The 27,198-nt window shown below is 41.2% G+C and overlaps 1 protein-coding gene across 2 annotated transcripts in view; it reads left to right on the top strand.

The window, feature by feature from the left end:
* Window positions 1-27,042, top strand: part of DLEC1 (DLEC1 cilia and flagella associated protein) — a 33,201-nt gene extending 6,159 nt beyond the window's left edge. Inside the window, exons 9-38 of one of the 2 annotated variants that reach the window (XM_023921993.2) lie at window positions 394-567; window positions 1,331-1,467; window positions 2,369-2,461; window positions 2,727-2,817; window positions 3,702-3,864; window positions 5,555-5,747; window positions 7,064-7,122; window positions 7,600-7,774; window positions 9,076-9,169; window positions 9,390-9,520; window positions 9,827-9,985; window positions 10,774-10,913; window positions 11,157-11,310; window positions 12,415-12,525; window positions 13,587-13,717; window positions 14,065-14,250; window positions 14,342-14,400; window positions 15,558-15,709; window positions 16,208-16,311; window positions 16,990-17,060; window positions 17,722-17,867; window positions 18,959-19,093; window positions 20,335-20,457; window positions 21,333-21,427; window positions 21,517-21,601; window positions 22,146-22,355; window positions 23,257-23,418; window positions 24,307-24,460; window positions 25,067-25,187; window positions 26,791-27,042. In XM_023921993.2, the coding sequence (XP_023777761.2) occupies window positions 394-567; window positions 1,331-1,467; window positions 2,369-2,461; window positions 2,727-2,817; window positions 3,702-3,864; window positions 5,555-5,747; window positions 7,064-7,122; window positions 7,600-7,774; window positions 9,076-9,169; window positions 9,390-9,520; window positions 9,827-9,985; window positions 10,774-10,913; window positions 11,157-11,310; window positions 12,415-12,525; window positions 13,587-13,717; window positions 14,065-14,250; window positions 14,342-14,400; window positions 15,558-15,709; window positions 16,208-16,311; window positions 16,990-17,060; window positions 17,722-17,867; window positions 18,959-19,093; window positions 20,335-20,457; window positions 21,333-21,427; window positions 21,517-21,601; window positions 22,146-22,355; window positions 23,257-23,418; window positions 24,307-24,460; window positions 25,067-25,187; window positions 26,791-26,899 (3,917 nt within the window). In that variant the 3' untranslated portion in view covers window positions 26,900-27,042. Of the gene's footprint in view, window positions 1-393; window positions 568-1,330; window positions 1,468-2,368; window positions 2,462-2,726; window positions 2,818-3,701; window positions 3,865-5,554; window positions 5,748-7,063; window positions 7,123-7,599; window positions 7,775-9,075; window positions 9,170-9,389; window positions 9,521-9,826; window positions 9,986-10,773; window positions 10,914-11,156; window positions 11,311-12,414; window positions 12,526-13,586; window positions 13,718-14,064; window positions 14,251-14,341; window positions 14,401-15,557; window positions 15,710-16,207; window positions 16,312-16,989; window positions 17,061-17,721; window positions 17,940-18,958; window positions 19,094-20,334; window positions 20,458-21,332; window positions 21,428-21,516; window positions 21,602-22,145; window positions 22,356-23,256; window positions 23,419-24,306; window positions 24,461-25,066; window positions 25,188-26,790 lie in introns of both variants that reach the window. The other variant, XM_086866497.1, reaches the window with a different exon arrangement.
* Window positions 27,043-27,198: the final 156 nt, after the last annotated feature.

Here is a 27,198-nt window from a genome sequence, read left to right as displayed (position 1 = left end):
TGGGATAGATTGCCTAAGGAGATTGTGATACCCCAGGAACTGGAGGAATATTTAGAAGTTAGATGCCTCCATGGAAGCTCTTTTGTCTTGTGGTAAAGCAAAACTGGGTAATGTCTCTAAGTTTCTCCTCACTGTTTTCTGTGTTTTTGAGGAGTATATTTCAGACAAAGCAATATTTGAGCTCCCTGGAACATGTGCACATTCCCAGATTGCACTGCCAGGCCTCTTGTGCTCATCCATTTTTATCAGCTTGACTTAGGCAATAAATTGGGGGAGTTTACAGGCACCTTTCCAGAGGAAGATGTGATCATAAATACTACTGCCAATTTGGGGAAGTTTTGTTTTCTTTTTTTTAATTTTCTGCCTTTTTTTGTTTTTATTTTTCTCCCCAAGGAAAATATCCAGGAAAGGGAGGAATGATTGCTCCTGGGATGGCATGCCAGTATACAGTCCAGTTTATTCCTGAATGTCTGGGAGACTATGAAGATCATATATTTGTGGAGAGTCAAGTATCAGAACCTTTTGTCATCCCAATCCAAGCTAAAGTATCACTTCCAGTATTAACATGTCAGTAGTGTCCAAATACTAAATTTCTCTAAAATTAAGCAGACTTGGGTTTTTTTATTTGACTGTCTTCAATTTTGTGTCACAAAACAAATGTGGAAAAAAATTTGCAGTACAGTTTCTGCACTTTGATGTCTATCTCATTTTCACTTCTTGTAGATTTATTAGTTATTAAAATGTAATCCTGTTGGATTTTTTCTCAATTATTTGTTTTTACCATCCTGGGCTCTTTTTATCACTATATTAGAGAAGTGAGTAGGGGCCACATTCCTAGGTTTGTGTTTTGTTGATTCCTGAACTCCCAATTATAATTACTAATTCTAAATATTATGGAATTATGATTTAATTATAACCGTTTGATGCTATTAATTAACGTTCATGGAATGTGAAAATAATTATATATGGATATGGCATACCTGCACCTCTCAGATATCTAACCTCAGCTGTAACAAACAGGATTACTTTTGCAAAAATTTGCTTTTTTTGTAAATTCAGCTTTCCTGTTACACTGAGCTTTTCTAAAAAAAAATTGCCTTTTTATCATTCAATAATCTTTAAGGAGGAAAGATCATCTTACATCCTTAAAATGTAAGATGAATGTAGAAATATATATCTCACACTGTGCAACTTCGAAATGGAAAGAATTTGAGGGGGTTTAGGATTGCAAAACCTGGCATGTTCTCATGCAGAAATGTCTGTAAAGAATTATTTAATCAGCAGCCTTTGCTGTCTCTGGAGTCTGATTTTTCTGTTTTACTCCTTGCAGTGCCTGACATTATAGACTGTGGTTCCTGCCTTGTTGGAGGAATAAAAGCAACAGCAGTTTTGTGCAGAAATGAGGGAGTTAGGACTGGGAAGTTCTCTATAATGCCAAAGAGAGCCTGGCCAGCTCCTGATTCAGGGGTGAGTGATTTAGAAGGGAGGTACTGGACCCACCAGGTGCCCTGGTGTGAAGGTTTTTGAGCCAGTCGTGGTGTATTAGCACAGAAGTCATAAGGCCTTGCTGGAGACATCTGCATTGTGCCATTTTGTCAGGAATTCACCTTTATCCTGGAGACCAATCTCCCTGGACAGTTGTACCTTCTTGTGCTCTGGTTTTCCCGTGGAAGAGGTTGTCTTCCTCAGGGGAGAGGTAAACTGAGGCTTAGACAAGGGAAAGGAAACCTGGATCAAACTTTAACCTTGCCCTTGAAGCAAATAGAAATGCCATCAGTTTTAGCATTGCTTGAGGTAATTTCCTCTCCCTCCTCAACAAAAGCTGGTCCCTTACTGACCTTGCTGCACCTGTAGCAAACCAATTCAGAACTGCTCTCTCTGTAGTTCCCCAGCACAAACCAGGGCCTAAGTGGGATGGACAAAGAAAATAAAGTGGGACAGGTAGACTGGCATTTTTAGTGCTGGAGAGAGAGCAGATGGGCCAAGTTGTCCCTCCAGAAACTTTACAGTTCCAACTCAAAGTGAATTTAAGCATGGAGAAACAAATAGAGCCCCTCTCTCAGGCAGAGCTGTTCTGCTGTGAACATGAATATTAGGACTTCTGACACTGTCATTTATCTTCAGAGACTGCACTTTCCCTCCTACTTTCACCAAGATCATTATAAAGCAGAGAGGTTTTTTATTCTTTTTTTAATTAAGCCATATTTATGAGCCACACTCTTCTGAGATGTGTAAAAAATGTATGGTAAGAGGTAAAACAGTGATTTAGTATACTGTTGGTTTCAGGTAAATATTTGTTTTAAACACAGAAACCTGATCAATTTAATTTATTTATATTTTTTTTTCTTTTTTTGTTCTAATACCTTAGGTGGCTGCCAGTGCTGATTTTGTGATACAGGATCCTTTTGCAATCCAGCCTGCTGTTTTGGAGGTAGCTCCAGGGCAGAATGCAACAGTAGAGGTTAGTGCCAACTGCTGTAGAAAGGTTTTTTACTTCACCAAATAAATCAACAAGCAAGATTATTTTAGAACACCTGGATGGACCTTGCAAGTTTGGGTTTATGTGAGCATGAAATGACTCTGTTTCTTGCAAGTGTTACTTTTAATTACTAATCACTAAAACTGTCCTTCAGGGAATATTTGCAAATTGAAGTGTATTACTTCAATTATAAAAGTAGGGGAGAGAAATCAGTTACAGACCTTGCTATTTCCCTTCTCTCTTTCAGGTAGTATTTTTTCCTTCTTTGCCAGAAGCCTCACAGCAAACATTCACCATTTTGTGTGATGATTATCCAATCAGTCATGTTACAGTCACAGGTTTGTTTCTCAAACCTTTCTAATTCCATAGATGCTCCGATAATGTGAGTGGTGATTGTTGGCATGAAGTGATGAGTAACATTTTATGTCATTGGATTAAGCAAATACTGTGTCCCCTGCTGGCAATTTTTTTTTGTACAGTTATTACTGCTCCTTCCCAGTGTGTGGAATACACTGGATTCAGAAAACACTGAGCTCTTAACCTTTGGTAGGCAAAAATCCAAATGTAAAATGTCACCAAGTCGCAAAAAAGAAAAGGTGCTGAGGTGCAGCTCATCTCTTTTACTTTTCTGTCAATGAGATAACTTGACAGACTATGAAACATGAGGTGTAACAGGGCAGAAATGAACCACATTTGGTGCATATCTTAGATGAGGGTGTTCAGGAGACGTGGGCAGTCTTTGGATTAGCTAATGAAACCAGTTCAAATTCTTGTAAATTTTGGTGCTTGTACTGTAATATGAGTGCTATAACATGAAACTTGGTTTGTCATCTATTGAATCTCTTTATTATATGTATTTGTTTTGGATTTTTTTTAATACTTCATTTGCTGCTAATTTTAACATACTGCTCAAAACATCTGGGAGCCAGATTGGCAATCACTGTAAACACCCTGCTCACTTCAGTGAAACCATGCTGATGTAATTGAGCTGAGGATGTGACCCTGAAATCCCTATCTATGAAAATGATGAACAGAGGGTCTTTGTTAATACATATTGATAAACACAACATCAGGAAGATATTGTACAATGAACACATTGGAGTTCTGAAACTTGAGGAAACAGATATAATCAATATAGGCCATTAATTACATTCGCTATTGATGATGTGAACTATGTTAATAGTTGGAATCATAAACAGCAATATCTAATTATTTCTTCCAGGGGTTGGAGAGTCGATTGCACTGGAGCTTTTGTTTGTCACAGGTGGAGAAAGCAAAGCTCAGCTGGGTGAAGTCACTGATGCAACAGCACAGCATCTCATACGATTTGAGCCCCAAAACCCACACACCACTACGGAGAAAATACTGGTTATAAAGAACTCCACGTAGGTAACTGCTATTAGAGTAATGCTCTGCAATGTGGGCATACTGGTAGGGATCTCATTTGTCATACTCTGCTCTCTCAAGCTGGAGAAACCTTCATGGCCTTGATAAACTTTTTGCAGAATCTTTGCTTCTTTTTGCTCCTTATTGTTTGGTAATTGTTTTGGTAAAGGTTCAAGGAATGTTGTACATTGTTCGAGCATTATGGCAACTATTAGCCAAGGTCAATACATTTGCTTCAATAGAGATAAATCTACAAAAAACTCATAAATATATGTGGTTGCAGGAAATACTTACAGGGTGATCCAGGTGAGACTTATCAAACTTTAATGTCTGCTATATATACTTGTGCAACTGAGATAAGCACTCTTTTCCTTTCATAGTGCAGGGAATAGATGCCTCCAAGGGTACAATTCTGACTGTAGACACTTCCCATGGAAAAGTCATAATACATCCTGGACTCTACTGGATCAAAATGAGAGCCCAGTGTAATTAACTCACATTAAAACTCTCACATTGTTCCTACTACTGAGTCCGTACAGATTTAAATATAAATTCAATTTGAAGTCAACAAATGTGTCCTTATGGACAATTACACCATACTGAACATAGTGGCATCCTGATTTTGCTCAGAATCTTTAAAAGAGATAACTTTAACAGAGATACACTTGTGCATGATTGCAGCAGATAGAGGCTGTAGATCATCAAAGCAGTGAGAAGGTCAGTGCTGGGTTTAGGACCATTAATGTAAATTGCTGTTTTCAAGCAGTGAATATCTGGCATTTTATTTTGTGGCCTGGAAATCACTTGTGCATAATGCCAGCATAGGCTGATGTTTGGGTAAAGAAAGTATGACTGGTGAGCTGGATATTGTAAACTGACAGAAGATGTAACTGTGCCAATTTCCACATTTTCTCTGTGCTGTAATCACCACAGCACTCCCTGCACATCTGGTGTCAGCATTTGTATAAAACAAAGCTGGCCAGGCTGAAAGTAAACTCCATAGAAGTAGGAAGAAGAAACCTTTCTGCTACAGACAGTGATACAAGAAATTGTAAGTAATTGTACCAGTGAACTTTCAAATTCCAGTGTCCTTCCTCCATCTTATTAAGGCAGAATTTTTTAAATCAGCATGAGCAAGATTCTCAAACCCATGAAGACATTCCATGGAATACACTTCTGCTGAAACAACCTAGTTAAGCAACCTTTTCTGGATTGCATGACTATAATTTTTGCTGGAGCCATTGTGTTTGTTGACATGTTAAAGACCACATCTTGCATTTGGATTAAATTCAGAATGTGATGTAGGTCATCATCAGTGATCCAGGGCAAATGTACTGGTGTCAGCAGGAAAAGTCCTGTTCATCCCAGATCTTTGAAAGAAGAATTGTAGAGTTTCTAAAAGCTGGATTACATGACAAGTTCAAATAAGGCAAGAAAGTGTTAAGATATCATACATATTTATAGAATTTACTTACACATATTAGTATGCTCTTTGTATGATTTTTATACTCTGACTTCTATGCTGGCTGAGCAGTTTTGTGGCTCACAAAAACTGGTAAATCAAATCCCTGTAAAGAGAGGAATTTCTGATCTGGAAAAAGGATCTTAACATCTTCTTAATATATTTTACTCAAAAATGTATGATTTTTTAAATCATAGCTTTTCTGTTGTTTATTGATTTCTTTGCAGCCACATAGAACTTCCCTTCTTCTGGCAGATAACAAAGCCTAATCTAAAACCATTAATACCAGAAGAAACTGCAGACTTTACACAGGTCAAACACAATCAAGACCCAGAATCGGCCTTCTCCCTAAATCCTGAGCATGGAGTTTTGCTTCCCCGTGCAGATCATGAGTTTATTCTCTCTTACACTCCACAGGAGGTATGGCTTGTGATTCCTTCCTATCTACAAACTCCAGCTGTGTATTTTTATTCATGTCATAAAATCCTTGCTGTGCAACTTTTCTAAATTAAGTTTAATTAGCTGGTACTATGCTTTGATAAACAATGTTCAAAATGTAGAAAGTTACTGAAAGAAAACATGTTTTGACTGCAAAATGTGAGACAGTTTCTCATCTCATGTAATTCTGGGGACTGACTGGGCACAGTTAATTTTATACTGAAATTGTGGACACATCCTGATACTGCAGCTGTGTTGGCTGGTGAAGTTACCATCCTCACCCCTCTATCAGCTCCTCTACCAGCTCCTGAGACATCTCCCCCTCCTTGGAGGGATGTGCCTTCAACCTACTCCAGCCTAAATAAGTTGGTTAACAAACACTGATTATTTAAACTGTTTCCAGCTGTAGTTTTTTTTGGCCTGAAATAGGTCCTATGAACAGCTGAGTGGTGAATTAAGGGGATGGTAGGAGCCTTTGGCAGAGAAATGCTGTGTGCAGCTGTGGGTGAAGAGGGGTGCAGGGATGTTGGAATGCAGTTCTCCTAGGGACTCTTCTCTCAGTTTCTGCTCCCCTGCCCCTGTAAATAAGGAGCATGAGCTCACTGTATTTAGAGAAACTTGATCCAAATAAAACCCAAGAGTGGGAATGTCCCATGCTGTGTTGATTGACAGACATAAGAAATACCCCAAATACGTATGGAAGAAAAATTACCTGGCTTTTAAAAATAACTAGTTCATAGAATGTATATTGAATAAAATACGCATCAAAATTAATATCTGTCTACAAACAGGTGAAGCTTTTGCATAGCCCTTCAGATTTAAGTCCTGCCTCTGTGTTTCTTTCCCCCACTCTCCATTAGAATACAGAAGGCGTTCTCTTCCCATGATGGAAAAACCATATTTCTTACTCAAGATCAGATTGATGGTTAATTAAACTGAATACTCTGGAGCAGTTTGAAGAAACTTCTCAATTAGTACAGCAGTACTGTGCTTAATTTGGGGAGCCTTAGCAGATGCTTGTGTGTAGTATGCAATATACAGGGGAAATAATAACAGGCATGTCAAAAATGAGTATTTTTCTTGGAACCATATACCATGAGATCAGAATCTGGCTTAATGTTTTGCAGTCAAACATATTTTCTTTCAGTAACTCCAGAGTTTGAATATTGTTTATCAGAGATTAGTGCTGTGATGCTGATCATTTATCCTTTACATGTAGACCACTTTTCCATCCTTTTTTGATCTTCAACATAAATGTTTACTTGACACTAAAATCCTTTTCTCCTTCATCTTTGCAGCTGAAGAGTTATCACAGTGTTATTCAGATGGTATTGAGAGACATCCCAGAATCACCTTGGTAAGCTGAGAAACATTTCTTAGTAAGATATGTAGCCACAATTTATCTGTGCTATTACATTAAGTTACTGGGATTTTTCTTCTTTCTGGTGATGATGGGTTGACAAGTATAAAGAATATTATCTGCACAAGTACTTGTGGTACAAAGAGCATCTCTGATATCCTCCCCCATGCCCAGACACATGCCTGGTCCTAGCTTTTCCTCTTGTGGAAAAAGATAATACTGCCATTTTGTCTGCTTATTTTCCTGGGTTTCCTGTTATTACTCTTTGTCACAGCAATATATGACTTATATAATTCTTCATGGACACACTGGGACAACTAGAATACCTTAAAGTACAATGAAATTTTTAATTGGCTGAGCTAACTGTTCTTGGGCAGTCTGTACTTGAGAAACTTGCAGTGGTTAACAGCTTTGATCTGGCAGTTAAACACTGTTTTAACATACTCAATGATTCTACCATATTTCCTCCCAAAGTTTAGTAGAAGAGGGGATGCTTCAAAACATCCCAGAATGCAGGGTACAAGATGTCATAGCACTGGAAATAGAAGTTAAAGGTGCAACAGAACCATTTCATCTTCTTCTGGAACCATATGCCATTATTGTCCCTGGAGAAAATTTCATTGGTGCAAATGTCAAGAAAACATTTAAGGTTTGTGTGCTTTCGGCTTCACTGCTGTCATGTGGTTTGTGTCACTAGATGTCATAGGTGTTATTAGAAGATATCAGACAGTCAGTGTTATTTTAGTTTTCCTGAAATGTTTTTAAAGGAGGCCATGACTCCAGGAGGGTCTGCACTGAAATGCCCTACCCAGCCTGCTCAGTCCTACGCTCCAGGCAACAGCCTTTGTTCCTTTTTCATCTCTCCTGTTTGATACCACAGAGTTTGACCCTTCTCAATGTTTTTCTGGGTCACTAACCTGTTGCTTATCACTTTGTCACTCCTGTAGTGTAAAAGTTTTCCAGCTGGGAGGAATAGTCAATGGATGATTAAATTAGTTCATAGCTGAGGCACTATTCATGCAAAGAGCTACAGGAAGCACAGAAGAGCTACAAAAATCACATATGCTGCAGCTTACTAGATGTTATTCTTTCCTCCAGATTCTGGTAATTTCTCTTTGTCCATTCTGGGACAGAATGCTGCTGCAATTGTCCCCTCACACAGCACCCCCTTCACTACAGCTCAGAATCCTTTTGATCTTAGACTCACTAGGGAAAAGAAAAAGGCCTGTTAGCAAGAGCCAGGCAGGAAGACATTTCCCAGTTAATGGTTTTCCCATTTTTTCTTAGAGATCCGGTTAATCAGCATTTGGTTTTATGATTTCTCTTCCTAGAGTTTATTTTTTCAATTTAAGGCAGCCATTTCATACTTTCCAGTAATCTAGTATAGCTACACACGTGAGAGAGGCAATTAAGCCACTTACTGTTGATATAACAGCATCCTTTGCAGTTTCCAATTGTTTTTTTAGTCTTAAAAAGATAAGAATTTGAACTGTGCTTAGAGATAATTGTGCTTCAGAGAACAAATTTATTTGCTGTAATTAAGAAATAATGTTTTGACTAGATTTGAAGAGCAGGCCAAACATTTCAAGAGCTTGCATCTCCCTCACAAACAGAGCCTTCGGCAAAAAAAAAAAATAAAAAAAAATCTGCACTCAGTTTATGTTTAGAAATTAGAAATTTAGTTTCAGTTTATATTTAGAAATTCTGTTACATTTTTTAAAAATGGGGGGGAAAGTGTAAGAGTCTCAAATATGATAATGTTCTTGGAATGAATTGTTAATGGATTCTCTTCAGTTTTGAGGGATCACCTTCACCCACGTGAAGGAGACATTGTTAAATAAATGATGACTCAAAACCTAGCTTGCAGTGTATCAGTGCTCTCAGCAAATTGACTTGTTGCTATGAAAGCTTCGAGTGCATTAATTGTCTCATTGATTTTAATTGTTTCAGCTGTGGAATTACAGCAAAACATTGATCAAGTACACATGGGAGACAATCACAGCCTGTGAGATAATGGAAGTTGAACCTCGTACTGGTGTCATAGGTAAGGTTTCTGTGACTTGGAAGCAGTAATTAATGAAAGACATGACAGTAATTGATTATATCTATTTATCACAGTCACAGAGTACTATAATGCAAACTGAAAAATTACCTGATCCCCAGCCTACTGGAGCTATCAGGAGACTTAATTTGATTCCAACACACTTGAAGCAGGTGGTTTCTTACAAAAATGTGAAAGAGGAGCCTGATACTTTCTCTTCTAGATGTGAAAAAATGCTGTGAATTTGAACTGGCAATTTCTGGAAGCAAACCTGGGGTCATCAGCCGTAACCTGCAGTGTTATGTTGAGCCGTGTCCAGAGCCAGTTGTGCTGCATGTTGAGGCTGCTTTTAAGGTAAAGAACCTTGCAGTTCTGCAGGAGGATGAGCTGTGTGGCCTGGCATTGTCCAGATAAAGCTTTTTTGCCTCTCAATGGCTTGAGAAATCTTAAGTAGTTACAAACAGGAGTTATTTTTGCTGTAGTGACTATTGAGTCTGTGTTGATATTCGCATGACAGGCAGAATTTTTCTGCATTACACAGTGCATTTGCTTTCTGATATTCTCTGTGAAATCAAATGTTAATCCTAGAGAATATATGTTTCTTAATGAGGCAGTTTTGGCAGAGGTGTCCATTCTGATGTCTGTTTCCTGCTGTCCTAGGGTCCATTTCTTTGTATTGATGTCCCATCACTCCAGTTTGGTTTGACTAAGCAGGGTGAGACTGTGTCAAGAACCTTTGAGATTAAAAATCTCTGTCAGGTTCCAGCACAGTGGAGGATGCAGGAAAGCCAGGTTTTTCTAGCTGAAAGGAATGAAGAGGTAAGTCACTACTACAGCTGGCTGTATTCTGTCCTTCGCTATTTTATTTTTCCTGTTTAGGAGTTATATTATTCATTCCAGCTATCAGAAGTTCTAATTTTTATGACTTCTTACAAAACTAGTCCTGCACAATTTCATAAGTGCATGAATTCTTTTGAGATTGAATGTTTCTTTACATTTTTTCTCTATTTCCCTTTATTACAAATCCCCTGCCAGCCTGATCCAAAGAGATATGGAGTATTTCCTGAATGACAGTGATTTCAGCTGCTGCTGATATAAGTAAGAGTTTAAGGCTTTAGTAGAGCTGAGATTGCTGAGCAGTCCTTCCACACACCCACATCAGCATCTTGGATGAGAATCTGAGCCCCCACTCCTCACTGATCTCTTCCTGTTTCCACCCTCCCAACCCTCCTTCCTTACCCTTCTGCCCAAGAGCCTTTCCCACTGGTGGCACCTTGCTGCTGCCTGGGAGCAGGTGCTACTGCTGAGGCTGATTGCTTCTCCTTCATGTTCCCTGTCAGTCCATGCACAGCTGACCTTGCTGTGCCCTTGCCTCTGACTGCCCTTCTCTCAGAAGCAAAGCCCTACCTCCTTATGAAGCCAGGCTTTCACAAAGCTGTCACTGTGCTTTCTGACATCAACCCAGGTGGGACTCGAGGGACAGAGAGAAAGGATAGATCTGAGGAAAAATTAGACACTTGGAAGCAATAATTAAATTGTGTAGCTTCAACATTTTACTCTTGTTTGCACATGCCAAAAAAATTTAAATTCCTTGTCTCTTCTCCCAGGTATCCACCTTCAGCATCCAGCCATCAGCTGGAGAAATACCTCCTTTGGGTCTATGCAGAGTTTCAGTTCAGTTCACAGCATTGCAGTGCCAGCGTCTCCAGACAGTGCTGGAACTGGAGGTAGAAAATGGAAAAGGAAGGTAAGGAAGAAAAGCAGCATTTGTTTTCTTTTTCCTGAGGTTCACATCTGGTTTTCACTTCAGGTAGTTTTCTCTTCTACAACAAAAATATGAACTCAGAGTGGGGTTGTGTAACCTATCAATGAACTATCAAATTTCTAATATTGCTAAATAAACATAAACATCATTCTTCCCAGCATGCTGTTTTATTTCTAGCACGTTTCATTAACAATAACAATAGACCATCTGTGTGTTTGTTTCCAGTCATCTTCCTGTTTTTGTTGAAGTTCAGACCCCCCAGGCATGCCTGATATCTAGTCATCTAGTATTCACTGAAATTTATACTGGAATTCCTGTAAAAGCAACCAGCAAACTTTTTAACCAGACACTGCTGCCAGCAAAATACTTATGGGGAAAGGTAAATGCTCTTCTAATGGGTGAAGCATACAGCAGGGATGGAAATTCAGTAGGAATACAAATAATGACTATTCTTAAAAGCTTTTCTGATGTATCTTTTGAGTAGTCATTACTGTTTACTGGCTTGGGAGCAGAACTTTAGACCAACCTTTATTAAAAGACAATTTACCAGTTGATGTCATTATGTTCTTACTGTCTGTGGATCCCTGGGAGAATGGGTGAGCAAATGTGAGGGGTCATAGGATGTAAACCTACCAGAGTATTAAACAAAGTACCATTTAAGGTACTTTAAGGCATTTTAAGGTTTGCACTTAATTTAGTAAAACAAAGAAATTATGGTGCTTTTGAATTGTGTCTGAATTCTGGTTAAATTTCACATTCTGACTGGGATTCAGCGTGCAGAGTAGGAGCCCTGAATTTAGTGTCAGTATTAAAGCTGTCTTCTGAACTCTCTTTTCGTTCAGTCTCAATTTCAGTCAATGGAAATTTGTCAGTGCCTTGGTCATTCAGATCTCATCTGACATCTGGGGTTCAGCTCAATTGCCTACATAAAGCACTCAGTGCCACCCAGAGTGTCCTCAGGTGCCCAAGGCATCCTAGCAGAGCATGTGCATGGTATAGTACCTACAGGAAAACACTTTGGAGCACTTGGAGCCTAGGAGGAATATGTAGAGCATTTTTCCTGATATGTGATGTTGATGTGTGAACAGATGAGTGGAAGCTCTGGGTACTTTCCATGCTGGCCACTTAGGGAAGGTGCCAACACCAGGATTGTCTCTCCCCCACCTCTGTTGTGTAGAGAGATGGGGCACATCTGGGATCCTGCTCTGATATCAGATAATTTGGCTTCACCCTGGAAAGGTTTGAGACTGTGAGGGATGGCAGTGACTGCTCCCAGCCCAGAAACCTCAGCTGGGCACCTGCATGTACTTGGAGTGAATGTAGGCATCAGGATCTTATCACCCACTGGGAGTTTTAAAGCCAGTCTTGACAAACTGTAGGTGTTGCTGCCTGAAAGTGTCCTAAGCCTGAGAATAGCTTGGTCTGTTTAGAAGAGACAATGTGAGAGAACCAGCATGAGCTGAACATCCTTTCTTTTTGGCAGCTCATTGGAAGCCAGGCAGCTTCCTGCTCCATCGTGGTGTCCCCCACCAGCGGCATCTTAGGCCCAAATGAAGAGAAGGAATTCTGCATACAGCTGTCATCTAACACTGTGGTAAATTTACAAACTGATGCACTTCCATAAAACAGCAACGCTGGCTTTTTCATCTCACCTCCATCTGCCAGAAGGAAAGAGTCCTATGTACAAAACCACGTGGTCTTTTCCCCATACAATATCTCTGAAATGTCTTTGCTTTAGAGGTACTAGAGTTGAAGACAAGAATTGAAGAAGTGCACATGGTGTGCAATTTCTACCCTAACTCATAAATTTATATCTCAGCTGTTCCTGTTTTCTTCCTTTCTTGAAGTCCTTACAATTGCTATTAATGCTTATCACTCTTCTTGGAGCTTACAGATCCTCACTTTGGATTATCTGGAATGATAAGGAGCAGAGTGGCATATATAGTGTATATTTGGTTTTCTGAATGCAGCTAGGCTTATAATATTATGATATTTGACAACTTAAAAGGGGCTGATGGGACTGAGAATCTGCAAAATACAGGAATAGAACTTTAAAAACTCCAGGAATTTAGAAAAAGACTTCACAAGGGCATTCAAACAGCTGAGCTAATATGCAGCTAAATACAGGATCTTCCTGTAGTTATGGTGTCTTAGTCCCATTACAGTCACTGGAGACTTAGGTTTCATTTATTTCCTTAGAAGTAGGTTTTTAGTACTATCAGAGTTCATATTTAAAATTATGTATCTGTGGCACTTGGGAACATGCTTTTGGGTGGCCTTGGCCGTGCTGGATTAATGTTTGAACTCAATCATCTTAAAAGTCTTTTCCAGCCTAATTGATTCTATGATTCAAGACTTGGAGTGTAGGAATTATGTCAGAAATCAGTAATGGAGCAGTTTTAGGCTCACAGGCAGCTGCAGATACAAAGCTGAGAAACAGCCACAAATTTTTACCTCAGTACTGCCTTCTAAACAGCTCTGATGCTGCAGGAAAATCCACTGAAGACAATTCAGTAAAAATTCTCACAATTCTATCGTTCCAGATTTAATCCAGGGAGGTTTACACATTTTAAAAAAATAAACATTCTAAACAGCCTGCCTTTGCTCTATAGTATATGTCTCATTCACAAGGAAACTTGACTCTTTGCTTTTCAGGGTGAGCTGAAGGACCTCATGCTTTCATGTAGCATAGAAGACATGACTGAACCCCTCTTTCTGAGGATTTCTGGAGAAGTGAAGGGATTACATGTCACCTACGCAGTATCTTCTGGCAATGGAATTGACAGGTAGTATCTGATTTTTATTTTATTTTTCTGATACATAGAATTATAAGAATATTTTGGAATATGCTCATCTTTATATCTTTTCATATGAGTAAATATGTCTTTAATTTGGTAGACTGGCATGTTATACAGGATAAAAATTTGACCCCAAATAAATTTTTATATGGGAAGAAGTGAAACAATGAAAAGCAGAAAATGCTTTTCATGACAAAAATCCTGGACTGCATGCTCCTTTTATGCTGTGCATGACAGCCACATTACATATTGAACATTTTTAAATCTCCTGAAATCATCTATGGCATAAGAAAATAAGACCCATGTCTAAATCCTCCTGTTATTTTTTCTGGCAGTGATGAAGGACAAATGCCACAAAGCCCATGTGAGCTTCTTTTGGACTTTGGGTCTGAAGTTGCATTCAAAGGTGTTGTTAAGCGTCGGCTGATTCTCACAAATACTACTCCAATCAGAGCACCTTTCACACTGGAAGCTGACTATTTTACTGCCTGTGTGCTGCCTCCAGAACAAAAAGCCTGCCCGTGAGTCTTGCTGTTCTGTATAATGACTCAAATACTAATTTAGGTCTGGATTAAACCTGAAATCAGATTTATTTTTTTCATGCTCTTCAAGCTACCTGTTGAAAAGAAGAGGGCCTGTGACAGAACATGCAGCCAGAAAAGCAAAGTCAAGTATGAAAATATCACTTAATTCCTTCAGTGGACAGAAGGTGAAAGCCAGCTGGCTGCCATATTTAGAATGAAATGTGCCAGTCAGACACATCTTTTCACAGCTGGAGTATCTGGTGAAGTCTAAACTGTTAAATTACTTAGTTCCTCAGTTCATTCCTGAGTTTGAAAGCCCACATTGTATAAACATTAGGTCAATCTCTCTCTTGCTTCTTTGCTTTATTCTCTTTTCCCCTCCTTTTCTTTCTCTCTCTTCTTCATCTTTATCTTGCAAACAACAGTATGAAACAAAGTTGCTGATTCTGGTGACAGTTCACCCCCAAAACACTCCCAGCACATGGGATGCAGAATGCTTGCCTCTTTCTCTCCTGCAGTTTTCCAATACCAGTGCAGCAGGCTTTTCTCCCTCAAATCCTTTACCGTACCCTCCCCACTGTGGAAAGCTATAGCACAGCCCATCTGTCATTTCTGACGAGTTGTACTGAAAAATGATAATATTTAGAGCCACATGAGACTGAGGGAGGGAGGAAATGGGAGCACAAAGCTGTGAAGTGTGGATGTATCTTCTGTATCCAAAATAAAACTTGCACATATTGGTACCTTGCCATAGAGTTTGGTATCTGTTCCACAGACAGAGCTTTTCAGCTGTTGAATTAGTGCTTAGGTTTAGAAGAATGCTGTTCTGACAGATTCCATGCAGGCCTAGGTGACTCAGAATGTGGAAAGGCTTTGCTTTTTGTAATTAGTTCTTTGCATGGAAGAGCACATGGCAAACATGGTAAACAGGCAACTGCTAATGGAACAAGAAGTCAACACAAATCTCAACCTATTTATGTCAAATTGAAAGTGTTTTTTCATGTAACCAGTTAGTGCCTTGCATATCCCAAAGAATGCTGGATCAGGTTGTTGGAAGGGTTGTCCTGCTGTAAAATATTCTGGGCAAGCACTAACTCTAAAAAACAAAGTAAGACCCACTGCAGAAGGAAATTTGGGTAAAGTGATATAAATGTGAGCTGTGTAAATGATCCCAGGGTTTCTAAGTCAGTGAGGTTAAGCTGATTAAAGGCAACTAAAACTATGGTCCTATGTATTTTTTGAAAGATTAATTTTGTTCCATTTCCTCAAAATTCATGAAATGCTTCTTTGCTGTGCTCCTTCAGAGTTTGCAGCAGCATTGCTGTCTCAGGGGAAGGGAGCAGCTTTCTACATCCAACCTTCTGCAGGAACTCTGGAGGCTTTCCAGCAGCTCACCATAGAAATAGCAGCCTACAACAACATGTGGGGAGAGTACCAGGATAATCTTGTCTGTAAGGTAGGTGGGGTTTCAGTTTTACCATGGCAGATTTTACCGATTGTATTTCCCAGATGCCTTTTTGTTAGAAATACTTTTTCAGATTTTAGGACTTTTGTAAAAAATTCAGGGTGGATCTTGCTATGCCACTACCCCCAATGACATGTAAGGACCAATTGTTTGGTTTTAGGGGGACATGTTTATTCCTTGGGAGGTTTTTATGTGCCTTGAAAATGACTGGAGTAGTTTTGATTTATAACATCTGTTTGGGAGCTGGCCAGTGCACTGCTTTGCTCTAGCAATACCATAGATTGTGTTGTGTAGAAAAGCAGCAGGAAAGCTGATAAATGCATGAGGGACTGCATTCACCAGCTGAGAAGTGTTGTTAGCATATGAATTAGTGGCTGTCAAAGAAAACTAGTCTGAAGTACTTGAAAATCCAGTTTGCAAAACATAATCTTATAACACGGAGAACAAAAGTGTTATCTTGATTCTAATACCAAATATTCATTTTAATAGGTGGGAGACTTACAGCCTAAATTAATTCCTATGCAAATGACTGTGAAAGGCTGTCCAATCTTCCTGCAGGTGACAGGACCACAACCAGAGCCACCCATTATCAGGTATAATGCAAAATACTGTCAGATAAGTCAAAGAAATAAATACCAGTGGACTGCAGCCAACATACACACCTGCTCCATCTTGTGATATAATGAGAAGGTCAGCAAAGTGACAGTCAAAGTACAGTATCTGCTTCTAGAACATCAGTACATTTTTCTCTGCCAGCACAATTGGAAAATAATCTGTATACTAGACTGCTGAAGTTTGCCAGCAGTCTGTGTTCTGGGCTTGCAATTGTAGAATTTCACCCAGTGCAGTCTCATCTGGCTCTGGAGATGGCACATGGTGGCAGTTCTCATCATCCACAGCTCATTTCTCCCTGGCCCTTCACCTGGACCAGGAGAAATGCAGCCCTGAGGTCAGTAATGGCAGGGGAGGGTTTAATCTCTCTCATACTGCAAATGGCATCTGCACCTCGGGATGAGGGGTAAGGGTTGGTTTTTGGGGAGCCCCAGCACTGAACGTGGTTACTCTGAAATGTCTGAGACAACTGAAAAAAACGGGGGAAATAAGAAAAGAGACGGGTAAAATAAACCAAAATTGTGCTTCTCAGTGTAGGCCATGCCTTACCTGAGAGCCACTCCAGTGCAGCCAGATCAGTTTCCCCTTTTAAACAACTCTTCAGTGATTTCAGACACTTCTGTTCTCTGCATGCACTGACAGCAAGGTTCCCTGTCCAGGTTTGGCACTCAAGTCTCAGGAGAGTCCCCTGTGCTTCGGAGGGTCCAGCTCAACAACCCCACTCCCTTTGGTAAGGGTGGCTTTCATACAGCAAACATTGATGCTTTCTTTGTGTTCCTTATAGAAATAAAAGTAGAAGGACCCATTAACATGTTAATTAACGGGCATACTTTTTTTCCTAATGAAGATGTTTTTAGTGAAAATAATATAAAAGAGAGTGACTCAGTGTGTTGCTAATTTGCAATTGCACATCCCATCTTGATGTAGCTGGGTTTCCCCTCATTGAAATGGTGGGAATTCAGGATTTTCCATCCTGTTTTTTTGAACTTCTCACAACACTAAGCCTGGTCAATCAGATGTGCTACCTGCTTTTTACTGGTATCATCTGGCTCTTCTGTTCAGTCTTTTTAGCTCTGGAGTGAAATGGTAAGCTTTTCAGAGCAAAGTCACTCTTTTATTATTATTATTATTTTTAATTCTACTAAATCTATTTGCGTAAACAAAGTACTCATAATTTATTCTGATTATAGTTTCGGACATAGAAAGTAGCCAAACTATAGCAAGCTCTTAAAACATTTTCATTTACCACAAACATGGGAAACCTAAGAGATACACTTTAATGCAAATCCAGTTGCCAGATACAAATTTGTTACTTGATATTCTGGTACCAACTAAGCCATGAGTCCTCTCACTGACTAGAAATAATTGTCCTTTTTTCCTTTCCCATTCAGATATCCGCCTGGACTTGGAAGTTTATAACCAAGAGCCAGATGATGAAAAGCTGGTGGACCTGTTGGTGCTCTTTGGAGACCCTTTTCCTCCTGCGGACATGGCTGGAAACGGGGCTGCATCAAGTGGTAGCACCTCAGAGTCAGAGGTCGTGTTAAAGCTGGATCCAGCTGCCATTCCCTGTGGAAGCATTTTTCCAGCTTTGGAAGCCACAGATGAGGTCAGCTCTTAGGCTGTTTCTTATACTGCTGCTGAGATACATGATGGGATTTTTGGCATGAAGGGTTGAAAACAATAACAGGAGATAGAACTTGTAACTAAGAGCTGGATTGTTAAAAGAAATGCCAGCTCCTCTCCCAGTCAAACACGCAGTATGTGAGTAGGTGGCTATGGGGATCAGCAATCTGTTTCCAGAGTCAGCTATAAGCAATTAGCTCTCCTTACAAGTGTTTAAAAAGCTAAAGAAATACTATTTAAAATACTGTCACTGACAAACTGTTGTCATTATTACATGAAAGAATTAAAATAACTAAAACTCCTTAATTTGGCTCTGCTTTTCTCGTGGGTGCTTTCTGGTGTCAACATGTGCTGTAGGTAGAGAGTAGAACCTACCCTGCAAATTCCGAATTGCAGCTAATTAGATTACCTATTATTATATATTATTATTATTATAGGTATTTATCCCAGTGGTAAAATTACATTGGTTCTGTTAGAAAATGGTAACATCTATTACTCAAGAAGTTTGATTATAATGTGGCAATTTACTGTCTTGAGGGGCTGGGAGTGACATGGAGAAGGTATCTCCCAGGATATTGTATATTTCTCTGACAAAAGCTTCACGGGGAAGATACTAAAATCACATTTTCTCTGCTTCAGCTCAGCAAGCACAGTTGTTTTGAACACAGCTCTAGCCTTTCTTGTGCACGAAGGGAACAGTGTTGCCCCAGACTGCTAGTTTGTATAATGTGCCAGAGGTGTCACGGTTGGGTGCTTCTCTAGGCAGGGCAGGACCCAAGCATGCACATTTTCCAAGGAATTCAGAAGCAGTTTCAGGAGAGCTGCTCTGTGGATGAGAAAATCAGTGTAAAGGACACATCCACGTGTCCGGCCCTTGTGCCAGAAAGAAACTGGAGCTGGCCATTCTTCCTGACCAGCGCAGCAGTTCCCTGTGCACATCACTCATATTCCCCCCTTGCAGTGTAACAGTTTTAACCATTCCCCACCCCTGTGTCTCTGCAGCCTCCAGGTTCTGACAGCAAAGAGAAGGAAACCAGCAGTCAGGAGTCTACAGGAGAGAAAAATATCTCTGTACTTATCCGACCTCATGAGGGGGTGCCTGCAGACAGCCCCTACTGCACAGCTCCAAGGCAGATAGTAAGCTTTTATATTTTCTTTGGGCTTAGATTTAACACATTTTCTGCAGGGCAGAGGAGACAGAGAATGAGAAGGAGGAAGCTTTGAGTTTGGTTTGAGGTAGACTCTACTAAAGAGTGAAACATCAGGCTGGAAGGCTTTGGAGATGATCATGAGAAGAGTTTGCAAGGTCAACAGAAAGTGTCCTACCTACATCTGAGCAGTGAACTGATGACTGGACTTAAGTGTTAGTTGTACTCCAGAGTGGCATCTCTGGTCTTCTCACTTGAGTTGCCATGGTGAAATGTGGGAGCCATCCAGCCTGAAGCTCTGGAAACATGCAGACCTGGAAATCAGGCTGCTGGGCAAGGAATACTCGGCAGACAACTCTTGGATAAACCATTGTAACCCCCAGTGCTTCACACGTAAGTTGTGCAAATACAGGCACAATCCCATGGGAATATCATAAAGACAAAGCAGCATTGAAGAGATCTACCTATGAGTGACAAGGTTGCCCAAAACATCAGTGTGCCCACTTTAAGTATTTTTTTGCCAAAGGGTTTCAGTTACAAGTTAAAATGAGCTAAAGATTACATAAAAGAAATGATGACAGAAATGAAGCTGCAGTCAGCTCTGAGGTGGCTGAGACTGAGAAAGGTCAGACAAGCAAGTGTCTCGCTGTGGAGGCAGCTTTTGTGGGGTGTAGCCAGCAGCAATATCAGGATTTAACCATAACCTACATAATTCACCTAAAGAAAGCAGAATCTAATCAACTTGTAAATCACAGAAAATCCACTGCAGCTGGCTGTTGTGTTTGATTACATTCCCTGCTGTCATGTAAAATTAAAAAATAGCCAAGACTAAACTGAATTGTAAAATACTTAGTTCACACTTGTAATTCTTCAAAAATTGTTTCATACGTATGTAAGTTGTGGAATAATCACCTGAGGTAGTCAGGGAGTAAGAGTGGGCAGAACTGAGTATTTTTAAAAACAAACAGATGTTACATATGTTTATGTATTTAGAGAGTTGGTCTCTAACTGTGCTTAAACTCTGTTGATGCTAAAAAGTGGCCACAGTGATGTTTGCAGTTGAAGTAATTGTCAGTTTTTCTGTCACATGTTGGCATTTTCATGCAAGCCTGAGCCCGTGCCCGGGGGATTTTGTGCTGCTTGTGCAACTCAGTTTTGGCAGCTGAGTCCCGAGGGTTCTTGTGCAGTCCCCGGCAGGTCCCTGCACTAAACACTCTCTCCCGGCCGCAGGTGGTTCCAGGAGGTGGCAGCAGCGACGTTTACATCTCCTTCACCCCACTCGTCCTTCCTGACACCGAGGCTGAGCTGGGTTGTGAAGCGGTGCTGCTGGGCTTCATGAGCCTGGATGACAAGGTAAACCGACTGTCACAGCAAGGCCAAAGGTAATGGGGAATATCGTTTCCCTTCCTGTAATTTATGTACAGGCTGCTGTTACCTGGCCAGTCTGTGTAAACAGTCCTGTTCCTGCTATCCTGTACATCCTTCCTTAACCAGGACTGTTCATCTGTTGCATTTCTCTTTGAGCTTGGAAGCATTCTGGGGGTGGGAATGTCGCTATCTTCTTGCATTGTCTGGGACAGCAGACCCCAGACAAAAGCCCGGGTTTGAAATGCTGTCACAACATCAGGTTTTAGTGATAACAATAGTTAACAATGGAAGTGAGACTCAGGACTGCTGAGTCCTGTTCCTGGCTCTGCATCCACCTTCCTGTGTTAATTTGGACAACATGTCTCTCCTCTGGGAAACTTCCTCCTCAACAACTGCTGATGTGAGGCTTGAACAGTGTTTTATGAATGGCTCAGCAATTCTCTGACATGAATTGTTGCAAAGGTGCAATGTAACCTAAATGAGTGATAATTTATCCACACCCCTGCCATGGGCAGCGACATCTTTAACCAGAAAAAGTTGTTCCACACCCCATCCAACCTGTCCTTGAATGCTTCCAGAGATGGGACAGCCACAGCTTCTCTGGGGAACCTGTGCCAGGGCCTCACCATCCTCAGGGTGGAGAATCCCAACATCTGACCTAAACCTGCCCTGCATCTGAATCACCCACAGCCATTCAGAGTTCAGCTACTGCTTGGCCTCTGCTGTTCCATCATGTCTTACAAACAGGCACATTGCCAAGCAGAACCCTATTTTGGCTGACAGTCTCTCAGGCTCAAAGCAGCATTTCAGGTTTAGTGCTACCATTTCCCACATGGTTTCTGTTTCCATGTTGCTGTCAGCTTGTGAGGATGGTGCCTAACAAGGTGCGGCGCAGTCATGGCTATGAAGCTCCACCGTTACGGGTGTACATGGAGGCTGTCGTGAGGCATCCCTGGTAAGTCCCACCATGCCCACAGCTGGCACCCTCAGGGAATGGGTCAGCCTGGGACAGGGCTGTGACCAGCCCCGATTCTTTACTCTCAGGTTAGAAGTGGAGATGGATCATGACAGAGGAATGGTGTTCTATTCAGTGGCGAGTGATCTCCTAGCTGCTCGGCCTTTTTACAGAGTAAGTATTTCCCACACCGATGTACTTGGCTGCTTTATATTGCTGTGCTGCTGGGAGAATTCAGAGCAGTGTGCACATGGCTGTGAAAATGTGCTGTGAAGATCCTAATCACCAGTAGGCTCATTTTCTATATTGCACATAGCAAGGGAACAAGAAAAAGCACTACAAGTACTTATTATCCAGGAATAAGAAAAGCTGGGCTCAGACAATGCCTGTTTTATTCAAATTTTTCTTTCATTGTAGGGGAGTTTGTAAGTAGAAAAATAAAGATATAAAGATACAAAGGTATAAAGATATAAAGGTCCAAAAGCAAAATGAGTCACTTCAGTTGCTGTGACTCTTGACATTTGAAAACTTAGACTTTATTACACTATTTTTATTTTGGTTTTTCACTCAAGTGATGTTGAATAACACAGGTAGAAAATACTGGGTTGCTTTGGGGTAAAATACTTCAGATCCCTGCTGGTGCTCCATGACCAGACAGAGCAACACAAACCTCTCCAGGGAGTTTAAACTGACCAGTTCTGAATCATTTCTCCCCCAGGTTTTGACAGATGCAGTAATTACTCAGAGTTTGAAACTCATGAATTGTACCAAGGTTCCTCTGTACTTCAGGCTCTTTCTGTCTACGCCCTCTACACCCTTCAGCTTCTCCATCACAGATCCCGAAAAGAGCACCAAATCATCCCACAGCAAGAAGAAGGAAAGGGAACAGCAACTGCAACATGTACTTTATCCACAGCAAAACATGCTGGTAGGCTCAAAAATAATAATCCTGTGCCAAAATAGAGTTTAGCAGTTGGTGTGTTAGTGTGGCCCAGATGAACCACAGAAAAACACAACCAGCATGGAAGTCTCCCTGTTTCAGGGCAAATGGTGGTGTATTAGCAAATGCTAATTAATGACATTTTGCCTGCTATATTGCAGGTGCAGATTATTTTTTCTGCAAATAATCTTTTATGTTCCTGATGTGCTTTTCCCATCGACTCTGGCTGATAGCAAACTCCTGCAGAAAACCCTGTGGGTTTGGAACACACTTAAATCAATAGCCATATATATATGTTGGACAAATTAAAAGATTTTCAAGGACTGCAGTCTTCCCTCATTTCCTTGAATTAGATGGAGGCAGTGAAAGGAGAGGAAAATTTGATTAGTTTTGGGTGTACAAATTACATTAAAGGAAACAAAGTCCCAGAGCAGAGAATCAGGTAACCTGCAAAGAATGAGTAACTGTTGCCTTTTTGAAGTGTGCTTCTCATTTTATTGTGTTCATTTTGACATGGAGACATACACGTTTCAATTCTGCATGTGTGGGAAGAAAGAGGATTTACATGTTTAAGACAGCTTTGGGAGCATGGTATTTGTATCCTCAGGAACTCAAAACCTTTAGCTTGCTAGAGACTGTTTCTCCCCTGTGGTTCAGAGATCAGCTGTTCACCTTTACACTCCATCTCTGTTTTCTGGATTCATAGGAAATAGCTGTATTTTTTTCTTCAATTGTATTGCTTTGTTCCAGTGGGAATTTGGCTGCTGGCACGACACCTTTGGGTTCCAGTGGGAAAATATGTGCCTGGGCCTTTGTGCAACGTGTACTTTGGATTTCCTGCACACAGTGTCATCTTATGTGATGGTCATCAGAATTCCTCTTCCCACAGGTGAAAGTGTCATTTCACACAACTCTGGAGTTACTTAGGTATCAACATTTGCCAGAGACCCAGCTGCTTCCTGGATGCCAAATGCTCCAGCTGGAGAATGGAGAGAGAAAGCTGAAGTTTAATCAAAATCTGGTCATTGAGCACAGTAACCACACTACCCAGGTAAGGTCAGGACAGGATCTCTGGGCCCTGGGAAAGGGCTGTTTCAGCAGCATCTCTGACTTGGATTAGGGTTTACTCAGCCTTGAATTACAGGCACCTCTGGAGTAAATGGGGTCATCCAGGTAAGATAAATGGCTGTGGGGTTGCTCTCTGCAGGTACTCCCAGGTGGGCTGTGCAGGTTGGGGTCACACCCTGGTGCTGGTCCCAGCTCTCTGCATGGCAGCCTGGGTGACACTCAAAGGGCCACACACCCAGTCACAGGATGACTCTGAGACAGGGGTCAGGGCTGTCTCAGGGAACAAACCATGCCTGAGTCACCAGGCACTGCCTCCTGCAGCACCCAAGGACTTCTGGAAAGGCTCCCAAGTCCACTGAGCACGTGTTCAAAGCCCCATTCCCAGCCTTCAGCATCCCAGTACACTGCAGGCACTTCTATTTTCTTTTCATACCAGGTATTTTTGAGGCGTGACTTGTGTCAGACTGAGCACTATATCTAAGATACAGTCAACTGCATCATAATCTTGGGCAATCTGCACAAACTGGATGACTCACAGTGGGCCATATACAGTCCTGAGGGACCAGGAGATGCTGTAATGTCTGCAGCTCCACAGAAAACCCTAAAAACAAATGAGAACGTTCTCTCCTGTTACTTCATTAAGACCACAGTGTCTGGTTTGAAAACCTGTCCCAAAAAAGTAACACACAAGCAACAACTCAATTCACTCAAGGCTGTAGAATAGAAATTGACTGTAGTGTGAAAAAACACAGAACAATGACTCTTGATTCAGTGGTTGGGGTTAAGAATGATCCAGCTGGAGCAGGAATTATTAAAGCTCTTTAAAAATGAGGTGGGTTTTATTCTCTTTTCCCTTTCCCCTGTTTTGCAGCTGGTCCCAGTGAGTGCCTACCTCACTATTCCAGTCCTGGAGCTCTCCTGTGATATGGTTGATTTCCAGACCTGCTTTGTTGCAAAGACCAAGATAGAACATGTCTTCCTGTATAACCGGAGTGGCTGCAGAAGCTACTGGACTGCTTTGCTGGGTATTCTGCAATTCTGGTTTTGCAATTGGTTTCTTTGTTATAGAGTTTCACTATTCAGTGTTTTTATCAAGACTGTATACACTTACTTGATATAGAGGCAGTATGTGATGATCTTGGGTGCAAATATATATGGTCTGCTCTTATTCTCACTTATGTGGGCTTTTCCCCTCACCTTTTTGATGTTATTGTACCACTACTGATTTCAGCAGTTACTCAACATCTAACTAAAAGATTGAGTCTCAGCCCTCACAATCCTTGAGCATGCTCTGCTCATTTAAATCATCAGTCCTGAGAGGCAGCAAGAAGCAGTGGCTCCTCATGGGTTCAGTTTGAACATGAGCCTAATGCTGTTAGTAACAGATGGGCTCCAGAGGAAAGAAGATTAGGGCCTTATTATTTCAAATGTGGAGAGCACTGATCATTGTTTCCCTTGATTAGAACATGAAAACAGAGTCTGGGCACATGCAGAGAAACTGGTTTCTCTGATAGTGTGAGACATGATTTATTAGGTGCTCAGCAGAGGTGAATTGGCCATGAGTGCTACTTGCTGTACACACACAAAGGGTCTTGTATGGCTTTGTTTAATATTTGCCCCTTCCACTGCAGATGAACAGAAAAGGTCTAAGGCCATGGAAGTGTTTTCCATCCTCCCAAATAAAGGCATTTTGGAGGCACGTGAAGGGGAGGCACCTACCAGAGAGATTCTGCAGATCAGTTTTACTGCAAGGTACAGTTAACAGGACTGAAAATGTGCTGTTGACAGAGAGCTGGGAGTGTTCAGCCTGGAGAAAAGAAGGCTCTAGGGAGCCTCAGAGCCCCTTCCATTGCCTAAAGGGGCTCCAGGAGAGCTGGAGGGGGACTTGGGACAAAGGTGTAGAGTGATGGGACAAGGGGGAATGGCTTCACACTGTCAGAGGGCAGGGTTAGATTGGAAGGAACTTTGGCAGTGTGAGGGTGGTGAGGCCCTGGCACAGGTTGCCCAGAGAAGCCATGGCTGCCCCATCTCTGGAATTATTTCAGGCTAGGCTGGATGAGGCTTTGAGCAACTTGTTCTAGTGTAAGGCTTCCCTGCTCAGGGGGCAGGGGCTTGGAACAAGAGGAGCTTTGCTGTCTCTTCCAACCCAGAACATTCCATGATTCTGTGATGAACCAAAGACTAATTTCTCTGTTCTGATTAGGGAGATACAACTCCTGTAAAAAACAACAAAAAATAATTTTCCATTACAAATTATATTTGGAGGTTATCATATGGTGGCAGGAAGTTAAAATTAGTCTATCTCAGTGAGCTCTGAAAACTGCTGACAGAGAAATTTCAAGCAAACTTGTTGTCCTAACTTCCATCTCCTTGGAACACAATCCAGTGATTTCCATCACTACCGATACCGCAGTGGGATGGAGCCTTGAGCAGCTGCACTAACTGTCCCTACTTAGAGAAGCATGGTGGGTGGACCAGAAGCCTCCCCAGACTTCTGTCTAAATTTTTCTGCAGTTCTTCTGAATATGCCTGAAGCGCTTCTTTTTGTCTGACAAATATGCTAATCAGCATGGTTGAAAATGCCTGGAAATACCAGAAAGCAAAGATGTTGCTGTGTAGCAGCCAGCTCATCTGTGGGGCTCCATAGGAAGAATTCCCAACACCAGCAGAGTGCAATCAATGCGGCATTAGGAGATAATTATATGCAAGATATGAGATGATTTTAATAATTCACCTCCCCAGATCAGTGGTCCTTCTGCAGGGGAATTGTTTTATGAGAAGGAAAGAACAAAGACTGTCTGGCAGAACAGGCATTTGCCTCAGGCCCTTACAACAGCTGGCACTTGGACACAGAGGAAGGGCTCAGGAGCACTGAGTGGCATTAGCCTTGGGCAAATTATGCTCTTCACCTTGGTGCAAAACTAGAGTTGTTGTAACCTTTTTGGTGTTAATTTACAGTTTGGACTCCACTGACTGCCTCTTATCTCAGGGGAGTGACAGAAACTTTTCCCTCCAAACTTCATCTTGGGGAGGAGTTTTCACATCATGACAGTGCAGGTGTTTGCTCCCAGCAGAGCCTCATTTCATTTATTCATCTAAATCAGAATTTCACAAGTATGATGATATTCTCATTCATTCAAACATGAATCCAATGTCTTCAGGCACAGACCTGAACATTATTTTCAAACATCATGTATTGTTCCCATGGAGCACAGCCCTGTGGGCTTGGCACTAACATTAGTGACCTGTGCTTGTGACTTGGAGCATTCTTAGGACACCATTCTCCCCTTTTCATCCCATCCCTAAACACAGGACTGCACATAGCTGTAACTGAACTTTTTGCTGTGCATTTTAGGAGCAACACTGACTATGAAGCTTTTGTGACCATTTCTGGAATGCTGGAAGAGAAGCCTTGCAAGCTGCACCTCAGAGGGCGAGGAGTACACCGTGGGAAGGTGCATTAAGCAGGACAATGTGGGACAAATGTCAAGGTAACAGGCTGGATGCAGACGTGCCATCAGCTGAACCTGTATTTTCATCTACTTCAGTTGTTTTAGTGGGGACTGGAATTTTAGCAGAATAAAAATTTAGGTTATGAGGAAAGAAATTCTCGTGGTACCTTAACCAGCCGTAATCACACTATGCTGTTACTTTTATTGCTGTGATAAGCTTACCTTTAGGCAAAGAACAAGGTTTTAAATTGCAAAGCAGCTGTGTAAGCCCTCTGCAGAGCCCAGAATGCCTTGAATTACAGCTAAAGACT

Source organism: Cyanistes caeruleus, chromosome 1 (assembly GCF_971803275.1).
Source record: "Cyanistes caeruleus chromosome 1, bCyaCae1.hap1.1, whole genome shotgun sequence".
NCBI classification, from domain to species: Eukaryota; Metazoa; Chordata; class Aves; order Passeriformes; family Paridae; genus Cyanistes; species Cyanistes caeruleus.
This window is presented reverse-complemented; position numbering and strand designations above follow the sequence as displayed.